At 43.8% G+C, this 13,059-nt stretch overlaps 1 protein-coding gene across 1 annotated transcript; it reads left to right on the top strand.

Annotated features, from left to right (window-relative positions):
- Positions 1-615: 615 nt before the first annotated feature.
- Positions 616-7,189, top strand: cldn14 (claudin 14). Its single transcript, XM_033032441.1, has 2 exons — positions 616-676; positions 5,826-7,189. Exon 2 carries the CDS (start codon positions 5,934-5,936, stop codon positions 6,639-6,641), a length of 708 nt encoding a protein of 235 aa, XP_032888332.1. The 5' UTR covers positions 616-676; positions 5,826-5,933; the 3' UTR covers positions 6,642-7,189.
- The last annotated feature ends 5,870 nt before the right edge of the window (positions 7,190-13,059 follow it).

Here is a 13,059-nt window from a genome sequence, read left to right as displayed (position 1 = left end):
GTATGGAGAGAAGGCAGGTACAGGATACTGAGTTGGATGATCAGCCATGATCATATTGAATGGCGGTGCAGGCTCGAAGGGCCGAATGGCCTACTCCTACTCCTGCACCTATTTTCTATGTTTCTATGTTTCTAACTAGGGGCCATTTGCCGCCTTTAGAGGTCCATAATTGCAAGGGTTTATGTGATTTTTCAATCCTGAGAAAAAAGTTCCGACTGTCTACCCTATCCATGCCTCACATAACTTTATATATTTGAGGTCTCCTCTCGACCTCCGGCATTCCAGAGAAAACAATCCATCAGCATCAGAAAGTGTCTGGATTTGGCTTTTTTCAGACAGGATCTTTCACCGTGAACATCCGGTTACAACATTCCTGGCACTTTTGTGCTTTTATGTTGAATGAAAATGATGTTGTAGAAATTGCAAGACCTAAAGGTTAATTGTCCATTGACAGATACCATGATAACTATTGTAAAATATAAAGCATGAGGAGCACAGAAATTAATTTAGTCCATTACCTTCTAAGTGCTGGTTTTAAATTGCTCTGAAATCTATAAATAGCAGGTGTATTGCATCTAAAAATAAACTGTAAAGAGCAATAACACACATTAAGCAGTGCTTCGGCTCAATATACACAGTTAAGTTCAGTTCTAATGGGTAGTGTGCTGCAACCAAGGTATGTCTTTTACATATTTTTGCTCTGTGCTTTGATCTGTACTTTAACCCTGATTGTGACCTTGGGCTGACTTCTGAACGCAATGGTTAGCCTCTCTGCCTGCAGGCAGATTTACAGTGTATCTAACATCCATCAACAAGAGACCCCTGTGAACCTGCCACAAGTTTAGTTTAGTTTAGTTTAGTTTAGAGACACAGCGTGGACACAGGCCCTTCGGATCACCGAGTCCGCGCCGACCAGCGATCCCCGCACATTAACACTATCCTACACATGCTAGGGACAATTGGCGCAGCGGTAGAGTTACAGCGAATGCAGCGCTGGAGTCCCGGGTTCGATCCCGATTACGGGTGCTGTCTGTACGGAGTTTGTACGTTCTCCCCGTGACTTGCGTGGGTTTTTCTCCGAGATCTTCGGTTTCCTCCCACACTCCAAATGTGGGAGGTTTGTAGGTTAATTAGTTTGATAAATGTAAAAATTGTCCAGTATGAAATTGTCCAACTTCCAGTACAGTCCCCGGTGGACTCTTCCGAAGTGATGAACTCAAGGCACAAGGTACCAAGCCACTAAACCTACAAACCTGTACTTCTTTGGAGTGTGGGAGGAAACCGAAGATCTCGGAGAAAACCCACGCAGGGTCACGGGGAGAACGTATAAACTCTGTACAGACAGCACCCGTAGTCAGGATCGAACCCGGGTCTCCGACGCTGCAAGGGCTGTAAGGCAACAACTCTACCACTGCACCCTGTTCTTCACTGAAGCCTTGTGAGCTCCACATTTCTTTTTATTCATTCATGGGACGTGGGTTTGCCAGCGAGGGCAGCATTTGTTGTCCATCCCTCCCGAGCTGTTCGGCAGTGTCAGAGGCAGTAAACAATTCAACACGTTGCTGCAGTTCAGGGGGCAAATACAGCCCATTCCAAATATTACTGCACCAGGCTAATTCCCGGGATGGCAGGACTGACTTATGATGAAAGAATGGATCGACTGGGCTTGTATTCACTGGAATTTAGAAGGATGAGAGAGGATCTGATAGAAACATATAAAATTCTTAAGGGATTGGACAGGCTAGACGCAGAAAAAATGTTCCCCATGTCGGGGGGTCCCAAACCAGGGGTCACAGTTTAAGAATAAGGGATAGGCTATTTAGGACTGAGATGAGGAAAAACTTTTTCACCCAGAGAGTTGTGAATGGGAAATTCTCTGCCTCAGAAGGCAATGGAGGTCAATTCACTGGATGTATTTAAGAGTGAGTTAGATAAAGCTATTTGGGCTAATGGAAACAAGGGATATGGGGAAAAAGCAGGAAAGGGGTATTGATTCTGGATGATCAGCCATGATCATATTGAACTCGAAGGGCCAAGTGGCCTACTCCTGCACCTATTTTCTATGTATCTATTAAGTAAACAAGTTCAGTATTCTAAGACACTGGGTTTTCTAATAAGATTCCAAGATTTCTGAGAGCCTACTTCAAGGGTATTCTAATTAAATTCTAAGAATGTTATTCCATATTTATTTGAAACATCTACATATATTTAAACTCACCAGCTATTTTGATGGGCTTAAAGAGAATGCCTCTAATTTCTAGTGCAAGACCTTAGATTGTTAGTTCAGTACTATGGCCAGAGTACTCTTACATCATGTCCCACCTTGTCCCTATACAAGGTAAGAGTCCAGTACATAACTTTAACATCAGAACCAGTTCATCCCTATTCGGTATGGCGATGAATACTCTTTTGAACTTCTCTACAGGTGTACGGTAGGGAGCATGTTGACAGGTCGCATCACGGCCTGGTTCAGTAACTCGGACATTCAGGATTGAAAGACATTGCAAAAAGTGGTGTACCATGGGTCCTGACCTCCCCACCATCGAAGGGATCTATAGGACGCGCTGCCTCACCATCAAGGACCCACACCACCCTGTCCATGCTCTCATTTAATTCCTGCTATTGGGGAGAAGGTGTGGAAGTCTCAAAACCGTTACCATTAGGTTCAAGAACAGCTTCTTCCCAACAACCATCAGGGTATTGAACCTGCCACCCTGCCACTACATCTCAATTTATCCTTTAGTTGAGAAGATCATGGATGGATTCTCTTGAACAACTAAACTTTGAACTATGACCCGGCCTGGTTGCACTAGTCACTCAGCACTAAAGAATAGTGGAGTTTTCCATGGTGGTGGGTGCACGGCTTGAGCTACCAGAGGAGGTAGTTGAGGTACTTTTGCAACGTTTAAGGAACATTTAGACAGGTACATGGATAGGATAGGTTTTGAGGGATATGGACCAAATGCAGGCAGGTGGGACAAGTGTAGATGGGGCATGTTGGTCGGTGTGGGTAAGGTATTCCAAAGGGCCTGTTTGCATGCTCTATGACTCTATGACTAATAAACCTTTCAAAGTGGTTTAGCAAAGCTTCTTCTTCTTCATTCAATGAAAGAAGTGGAATAGTTCAAAGGCCTGTCCCACTTAGGCGACTTTTTAGGCGCGTGCAGGAGACTCTGCGCTCGCCTTATGATCGCCACATGGTCGCCACATGTTCGCTGGTGATCTCTGGTGAGTCTCCTTCATGGTCGCGAGGAGTTCCCGCATTCTGGGAACTAGTCGCGGCCTCAGTATGTTCGCCGCAAATGTTTCAACCATGGAGAAAATCGATAATCCTGTAGTCGTAGGTGTACTTGTAGTGGGGTCGCCATGTAGTTGAAGGTAGTCGAGGTAATCGTAGGTAGTTTTAGTTAATCGCCTTTGCTGACTGGGCATTTTCATTGGCTCATTGGGAAAAAAACCAAGGATAACCGATCGTTAATGTTAAATGCTTGCCAAAATTCACAGCTGTGTATCTCTGGCTTATTAAAAGTAGTCTGGTTTCTTAAAAGTGTCTCCACTCCTTCTCCCCCCTTCTGCCCCCCTTCTTCCCCCTTCTCCCCTCCCCCCTTTTTTAAAGGACTTACCGTACACTGTGCTAGCCATCTTAATCTTCCTGTTCATCGCGGTGTGTGTCTGTATCACCTTGGCTTTGCACCGTGTGAATTTCAGACAGCGCTCCCCCGCTTTCCCTGGTCCCCGCCTTTGCGATGTACTTGTGTGTGTGTGTGTGTGTTCCACTCTGACAGTCGCCGTTCCAGCTCCCGGTTTTTCAGGCGAGCGCCACGAACTTGACAGTCGGCGGCAGTCCGCTGAAAAATCGCCTAAGTGGGACAGGCCCTTGAGTTTCACAAATATAATGTTTGCAAATTATGGGAAAATTGGGCTCAGATTCTTCATACGTGGTGAAAGTAGATGCAGTTAATGAAGAGGAAAAGATCTCTCTCTCTCAGAACGCGTCGTTATAAATCAGTGGGGAATGCAGGCTGGTGACAAGTTGTGATGTGAGATGGAGGATTGGGGATTGGGATCGCTTTAACTGTACCTCAGTGCAAGGGCCAATAACAAACCTGAAACTAACCGTAAGGATATCACAAGCATTGATAGTTTTGGCCCCTCAGTGATTGTAATCAAAAATGGTCAGCAGCATGTCTTCATTGGGTTGAGGACACAGGGTTGTGGCTGTCCACTTCCAGCTATTTCAAGCTTGTGAACCTTATTCTTCAATGTGCATATCAATGATATGCCAACAAAGGTTGTGAATGTGTAAGGGTGATGTGTAGAGCCAGGATTTTGCCATAAATGTCACGAGTGCCTTTTCATGCCTCACCAAGATAATGTCTTTTTCACGATCGAGTGCCTAAATCAGCCTTTTTTTGCCGTTTTGCTAAAAGGTTGTGCTATTTTCTCTAGTTGTACCATGATTACAATGATGTTTTCTATGTTAACACGTTAATATCAATGTTATTATTAACGTTTTAATATAGTATAACTTACAAGAAAATTTCCACCACCGGGGCGAAACTGGGGGCGCCACCATCGGTCGTTCATTCGTTTGTGCCGCTGCACGCTGGTTCAGTCTTCTCCAAGATCTATTTAAGAAAGAACTGCAGATGCTGGAAAAATCGAAGGTAGACAAAAAATGCTGGAGAAACTCCGCGGGTGAGGCAGCATCTATGGAGAGAAGGAATAGGCAACGTTTTGGGTCGAGACCCTTCTTCAGACTGATGTGGGATGAAAGTAAGAGGCGGTGACAGTAGGACTAGAAGGAGAGCTGGGAAGGAGGATGAGGGAGAAGACAAGGGCTATCTAAAATTAGAGAGGTCAATGTTGATACTGCTGGGGTATAGACTACCCAAGTGAAATACCCAAGCTTGTCTCCTCACTACATTTACTGCTGGCTCCAATCGCAAATCTGAGTTTTTGAGTGATCTGTGCAAGGCATTCATTGATGCTGGAATTCCACTGTGGAAATTGGAAAACAAATCTCTCAGGGTTTTTTTAGAAAAATACACAGAGGAACATATACCAAGCGAGTCATCATTGTGGAAAAATTATGTTGACAGCAACTTCAACATTGTTGTGCAGAAAATTAGAGATGAAGTTGCATGCAACAAAATATGGGTCTCAATAGACGAGAAAACCAATGCTGTGGGGAGATATGTTGCCAATGTGGTCATCGGTACATTGGAGGCAGGTCAACCATCAAAGGAGTATTTGTTGACATTGGAAGTACTGGAGAAATCAAACAGCTCAACTATAGCTCAGTTGTTACATCTTTTCCTGCTGTTATTTGGCCAGAAGGTATAAAACACGAGAATGTTCTTCTGTTTGTGACTGATGCAGCTCCGTACATGAAAAAAGCTGCTTGTGCTCTTAGAGTTTTATTCCCCAAAATGTTGCATTGGACATGCTTAGCTCAAGGATTTCATAGAATTGCCAGGCACATACGTAGCTTGTTTCCAAATGTCGATCGCCTAGTTTCCAATGTCGAGAAAATCTTCCTCAAAGCACCGTCACAAGTGCAATTGTTCAAGGAAATGGCACCCGAGATTCCGCTACCTCCTCAGCCCGTTTTGACTAGGTGGGCTGATTTCATACTGTGAGATCCTATGACTCTATGCGTAAATCCAAGCTTGCAGTTACCTGTCACTTTATCTCTTCATCTCGTTCCGAATAGGAACTCTCTGCTGTATGACTGCATGACTCTGTGACGTACCCTTACACCAATTGTGAAAGACCATGTTTGAAAATGACTTACATTTTATTAAACTGTTCATTGTAAATAGGTTGGCGTCAGCTCCTCACGTAAGAAGGACAGCAGAATTCACCGGAAAGCTGGTGTTGCAGCTGCATCCATCCAAGAAGGAAGAATACAGGGCGAAGCCTGCATCAAAATGGCCAACATGGCAATTCAGATCATTGGGTTCTCTTTTGGTCTCCTCAGTCTCTTCGGAACATTGATTGCCACCGTTTTACCGCACTGGCGTAGGACGGCGCACGTGGGCGTGGATATTATCACCGCCATGGAGTTCATGAAAGGACTTTGGATGGAATGCGTCTGGCAAAGTACGGGCATCTACCAGTGCCAGGTCCACCGATCGCAGCTGGCACTGCCCACAGACCTCCAGGCCGCTCGTGCCCTGATGGTGATCTCCTGCTTGCTTTCCACGCTGGCCACTTGCATTTCCGTGGTGGGTATGAAGTGCACGGTGTGCTGCAGGGAAACCTCATCCAAACATCACATCGCCATCTCAGGAGGAGCCTGTTACGTTCTGGCCGGCATCGTGTGTCTCATTCCAGTGTCCTGGTCAACTAGTGACCTTATCCGTGATTTCTACAACCCAGTCTTAACAACCGGCACCAAATACGAAATGGGGGAGGCTCTGTACATTGGCTTTGTATCGACAGGCATGGCTCTCGTTGGTGGGACTCTCCTGTGTCTTCCATGCCCTCAGCAAGGCAATGGCAGACCCGACCAACCCCAAGCCTCATTCACGCAGACTACACCTCAGCATGGTCCGCCTTCCGTTTGTAAAGGCAACTATTCCACATCACAGACGTCTGCCTCACTTAGCGATTATCGTTTAAATGACTATGTCTGAGTAAAGAGAGACTTCAGTGCAAACCACGCATCGAGGTCGCATGGAATTGCAATGAAGTCGAATGGAAGTGCGAAAAGCATCTGCACTTCAGAGCTGCAAGAAGTAATGTACCGTATATATTAACTTTGTTCTGCACCCTGCAGATCAATGGGAGTTCCAGTTAACTTGTAGGAGAAATTCACTGACTTTTGCTAATGGAGGGAGCAGCATGCAAACTTTCATTCATCCAACTTTTTTGAAAACACATTTCACTGTCCCCATGACCACATGGTAGAACTGTAGATTGCAACTAACGAGTTCAATGTTGGCTGTTTGATATGTGATCTGACTTGGTCTTTGAAAATAATTGTTCACTATGGACCATTGCTGATAATTACTGAAGTCTTATGTGTGCCAGATTTTTGGAAATGTGCCACTTTACAGAGATCCTAGATGCAGTATTCGAGTCTGTGTATATTTTGTTATCTGAACGGAGAATTCTGTAAAATAATCAATGCGAAGTTTGCCATTGGAAGGTTTTGTTTTACAACATATGCACCTACAATGCTTGATAAAAAAATTAGATGAGAAGATTTGCTTTATTTCTTTTTTTTAATGGATCTCTGTTACTAGGAGTTCATTTTGCTGCTTATGTGTCTCAATTTTTGCATCTGAGCAGGTCACTTCAAATTTGAAACCGGCTTCGTTTTTTTGTCAAGAGATTCTCTGATATGCAGTTGCAGCATGGGACCCATGCACAAATTAAAAAAATTCTTCCATCGAACGTGTCCAAAGACAGGCAGCTCGATTTGTTACTAATACCTATGAGAGAGAAGCGAGTGTTACCAAACTTCTGAATTCACTGGGGTGGAACTCTCTCCAAGACAGACGTGAAGCTCACCGTTTGACCTGTTTTTACAAAATGTTAAATGGCGAGCTCGACATAGATTACAAAACCTACACCAAACCCAAACCAATTAGGAGCAGACGAGGGCATTCGATCCAATTTGAGATACCAGCTACCAAGACAGATGTGTACAGCAATTCATTCTTCCCCCCAACAATTAAAGCATGGAATAGTCTTCACCCTACCATAGTTACCCAACCAGATGCAACTAAATTTAAGGTAGCTCTTTCTTCCCAAAAACCCTTTCTGGCTTAAGTCCTCCCTCCACCACCTCCAGTTTAAATTCCATTTGGAATATTTTGGAGGACCAAGAAACCAAGAAACCCAATTTACTTTTCACCATTTTGTGACAAAACGAATGAGCATCCATGGAGAAAGTTAGCTTCAGTGTTTAGGTTGTCAGGAGGGTCAGATGAATGAGAGAAAGGGAAAAGAAAATGCTGACTCTGGCGAGGGTCTAGAGAAGATTTACAAGGATGATCCCAGGAATGAGTAGGTTAACCACTGGGCCTGCACTCACTGGAGTTTAGAAGAATGAGGGGGGACCTCATTGAAACGTACGGAATAGTGAAAGGCTTAGATTGAGTGGATGTGGAGAGGATGTTTCCACTGGTGGGAGAGTCTAGGACTAGGGGTCATAGGCTCAGAATTAACGGGAGTTCTTTTAGGAAGGAGATGAGGAGAAATTTCTTTAGTCAGAGGGTGGTGAATCTGTGAAATTCTTTGCCACAGAAGGCTGTGGGGGCCAAGAGTTGATATCTTTAAGGCAGAGACAGATAGGTTTTTGATTAGTGTGGGTGTCAGAGGTTATGGGGAGAAGGCAGGAGAATGGGGTTAGGAGGGAGAGATATGACAGCCATGATTGAATGGCGGAGTAGACTTGATGGGTCGAATGGCCTAATTCTAATCCTATCCCTTAGGACCTTATGACCTTATAACTATACAAGGACCATTGAGTCACACACCTTGGCCTCTGGCCCTTCAGCCTGCCAAGTATGTATAACCATCAATTACCCATTTTCACCAATCGTACATTTTGGACATTTTATTCCTCCCACATTTCTATCAGGAGATGAGCAGGAATTTCTTTGGTGAGGGGGTGGTGAATCTATGGAATTCATTGCCACAGAAGGCTGTGGAGGCTGTCAATGGATATTTTTAAGGCGGAGATTGACGGTTTCTTGATTAGTACGGGTGTCTGGGGTTATGTGGAGAAGGCAAGAGAATGGGGTTGAGAAGGAAAGATAGACCAGCCTTGATTGAATGGCAGAGTAGACTTGATGGGCTGAATTACCTAATTCTGCTCCTGGAACTTATGAACTTATTTTATTTTATTTTATTTTATTAATTATTTATTTCGAACAGAATAAAAGAATAAAAAGCAAGTGTGAAACAGCATACAAAAAACAAAACAAAAATATTTATAAAGTGTCATAAACAATATCTATAAATAAATGAAATCATATGTGTCCGAAAAGGAGCAGGAAGAAGCCAAAGCTTATTAATTCCCACCCCTTATTCAACTGCTTGTAATTATCTTATACAAATTTAGCAGCTATATGTACACCATATGTACACCAGCCACTATATGTACACCAAATTATTTACATTTGAACATTAATCAAATATTTACAAAGCAATACAAAAAATAAAAAAATAAAAATAAAAGAAAAAACCCGCATATAACTTAGGTAAAATGCTGGAAACACTCAGCAGGTCAGGCAGCATCTGTGGAAAGAGAAACACAGTCAATGTTCCAGGTTGAAAATCCTTTGCCGTTACTTGTTATTGTTCACAGTAATCTGGTTGTTTCATGGATACCAGTAGTTTTTATTCCAGATTAAGTCATAGAGTCATATAGTCATAGAGTGATACAGTGTGAAAACAGGTCCTTTGGTCCAACTTGCCCACACTTGCCAACATGTCCCAGCTACACTAGTCCCACCTGCCTGTGCTAGGTCCATATCCCTCCAACCTTGTCCTATCCATGTACCTGTCTAACTGGTTTCTAAAAGTTGGGATAGTCCCAGCCTCAACTACCTCCTCTGGTAGCTTGTTCCATACACCCACCACCATTTGTGTGAAAATGTTGCCCCTCAGATTCCTATTAAATCTTTTCCCCTTCACCTTGAACCTATGTTCTCTGGTCCTCGATTCCCCTATTCTGGGGAATCTCCCTGAGCTTTAAGTTCAACAACTCATAATTACAGGCATTCCCTCACATTCCAAGTTACAAGATTTAACAAAGTCAATGAGACTGAAGAAGGGTCCCGGCCCGAAGCGGCACCTATCCATATTCTCCAGGGATGCTGTCTGAACCACTGAGTTACTCCTGCACTTTGTGTCTTTCCTGCAGAAACCAACAAGTGCACCTTTAGTTTAGTTTAGAGATACAGCGCGGAAACAGGCACTTCTACCCACGGAGTCCACACCGACCAGCGATCACTGCACATTAACACTATTCGACACTATCCTAGGGACAATTTTACATTTATACTAAGCAAATTAACCTACAAGCCTGCACGTCTTTGGAGTGTGGGAGCAAACCGAAGATCTCGGAGAAAACCCACGTAGGTCACGGGAAGAACGTACATACTCTGTAGAGACAGCACCCGCAGTCAGGATCGAACCTGGGTCTCTGGCGCTGTCAGGCAGCAACTCTATCGCTGTGCCACCGTGGCCCCATGCAGTACATGCAAGTGTTCTGTCACAACTCTACATTGAGAGCAACCATAAGCAAGACACTGGTAGAGCTTGATAACCTGATGCTCCCTTTCCATTGAGGAGGCAATGTCAGCTACAGGAATATCTGGCCCGTATTCCTGGAGTACTAGTATTTGAACGAAGATGCTGCTTTTCATAATAATACAGATAGACTCTGAAAATAACATTCATGTCACTCCTGTAATTTGTATACATCCTTCAAATAGTCATTCTTTATGAATTTAAGGAAGAAAGTTGTATGTAAGCATAGATTCATTATGACAAAAGTTACAAGATTTAAACATTGTGTATATAATAAAGAGTTATTAAAGGCAATAAATTTACAGGCAAATCTATATATTTTTCTTTTTCTAGTGTGATTTAGAATACTTTTACATTTAAGAATAAGGGATAGGTCATTTAGCACTGAGATGAGGAAAAACCTTTTCACCCAGAGAGCAGTGGAGGCAAATTCACTGAATATTTTCAAGAGAGAGTTAGATATAGCTCTTAGAGCTTACGGAATCAAGGGATATGGGGAGAAAGCAGGAACGGGGTACTGATTTTGGTTGATCAGCCATGATCGTATTGAATGGTGGTGCTGGCTCAAAGGGCCAAATGTGCTCCTCCTGCACCAATTTTCAAAGTTTCTATGATGTATTATTATGTTTGCCACAGAGTGATGGAGTAACGCCCAGGTCAGGTGGCAGCTCTTGAGATCATGGATGGGGGGGTGTTTCAGGTCTGAAGGAGGGTCCGGACCCAAAAGTCACCTGTCCATATTAGAAATGCCACATTTGTCAAGTAACTAGTTGCTCGTGTAGTCAGGCATTCTTCTTCAATATAACTTCTTCTGAGAATCAAACATTCTGAATGACGAAATATAGCAAAACAATAATGTAACAGAAACTATACACACCCTATCACCCAAAACACTTTGCTTGAACAACTTACAACCCAACGGTATGAACGATGATTTCTCTAAAGCACCTCATATTTCACTTGGGTAGCTTCCAGCCCAACGGTATGAACATTGATTTCTCCAATTTCAAGTAACTCCTGCATTCCCTCCCTCCCCCACCCTAGTGATAAGGTCATAAGTGATAGGAATAGAATTGGGCCATTCGGCCCATCAATCCATGCCACCATTCAGTCATGGCTGATCTATCTCTCCCTTCTAAACCTATTCTCCTGTCTTCTCCCTATAACCTCTGACACCTGTACTATCAAGAATCTATCTATCTCTGCCTTAAAAATATCCACTGACTTGGCTTCCACAACCTACTGTGGCAAAGAGTTCCACAGATTCACCACCCTCTGACTAAATAAATTTCTCCTCTTCTCCTTCCTAAAAGCACGTCCTTTAATTCTGAGGCTATGACCTCAGAATTAGTCATCCTACCTGTTCCACTGTTTGCATCCTTGTATCCCTCTTGTTATCACACCTTCCCCAGCCAACAATGGGCCATTGTGGGCTCCACCCTTCCTGAGGTCATCTGTTGCCGGCCCTGATTTGTTATGACCTTTTCCCAATTCCAGTTTGTTTCCCCCTTCCCCACCTCTACTTTCAGTCTGAAGAAGGGTTCCGAACCAAAACGTCACCTACTCCTTTTCACCAGAGATGCTGCCCGACCTGCTGAGTTGCTCCATCTTGTGTCTGCCCCAAAAAAACTACTGCTGTGGGAACTCAGTGGACCAGGCAGCATCTGCGGAGGGAAATAGACAGTTGACATTTCAGCTTGAGACCCTTCCACTGGCTGAGAGTGGAGGGGAGGTAGCCAGTGTAAAGAGATGGTGTAGAGGTGGGACAAGAGTTGGCAGAGGATAGGAGGACCTAGATGAGGAGGGATGGATTGAGGTTGGAGGAGGGGAGGTGAGGGGTGGGGATAACCAGTGTACCCCATAACCCATGTCATTTATAAAGATACGCACCCCAATACATTATGCTTGCTTATTGCCAGATAGCTTCTTTGATAAAGGATAAGGAGGCAAGTACCACTGTCAAACTGTATTGGACAGGGGTGGCACGTTGGCACTGCATTAGAGTTGCTGCCTCACGGCACCAGAGACCCAGGTTCGATCCTGACCAAGGGTGCTGTCTAATTGGTGTGTGTACGTTCTCCTCATGACCTCCGTGGGTTTTCCCCGGGAGCTCCGGTTTTCTCCCACACTCCAAAGTCGTGCAGGTTAATTGGCTCTGTAAAATTGAAAAGTGACCCTCGGATGGTGTTAACTTCCGGGGATCGCTGGTGGGTGCTGACCCGGTGGGCCAAAGGGCCTATTTCCACGCTGTACCTCTAAAAAACTAATATGGTGTGCACTTTATAACTCCTCTACAGTCTAAAGGAGATTAGTGGAATTGTTTGCAAAGTGCTTCAGATTAATTGAGCGATAAATGGGAAGTGAGTGAAAAACACTTAAAAATGAAGATGTGCTTCACTTAAAACAGACACCACAAATGCCTTTTAGCGACCATTAATCAATATCACCACTCAACTGCTATTGTTTAAATCGATTGCTGATGGCTAGCTCAACATTGTCAATAATGGAGATTGAACAAAAATCGTGTAACTGGCTAAACTGTCACAATTATGAATATAGATGGCTTCAGATGATATCATGTTTATGATGTTGTTTTCCTTTGTCACAGATTCTGTTCCCCATTTCGTCAGTATGGTATTATTCTGGTGGAGTACAATAGGTAGCACCGTGGTACATCATCTGGAGGCAAGATAGGTGGGAAAAACTGGACAGGAACGTTCCCTCTTGTTCGTGAAGACGGACATAATTTATTTCAGTTAAGTTTAAGAAGAATGCTTGACCAGATAG

This window comes from Amblyraja radiata, chromosome 14 (assembly GCF_010909765.2).
Source record: "Amblyraja radiata isolate CabotCenter1 chromosome 14, sAmbRad1.1.pri, whole genome shotgun sequence".
In the NCBI taxonomy this organism is placed as follows: domain Eukaryota; kingdom Metazoa; phylum Chordata; class Chondrichthyes; order Rajiformes; family Rajidae; genus Amblyraja; species Amblyraja radiata.
The sequence above is the reverse complement of the archived record's forward strand: the minus strand, read 5'-3'. Positions and strand labels throughout refer to the sequence as shown.

Coding starts and splice junctions, on each gene's coding strand:
- cldn14 (XM_033032441.1), top strand. CDS start 5,934: ATGGCCAACATGGCAATTCAGATCATTGGGTTCTCTTTTGGTCTCCTC.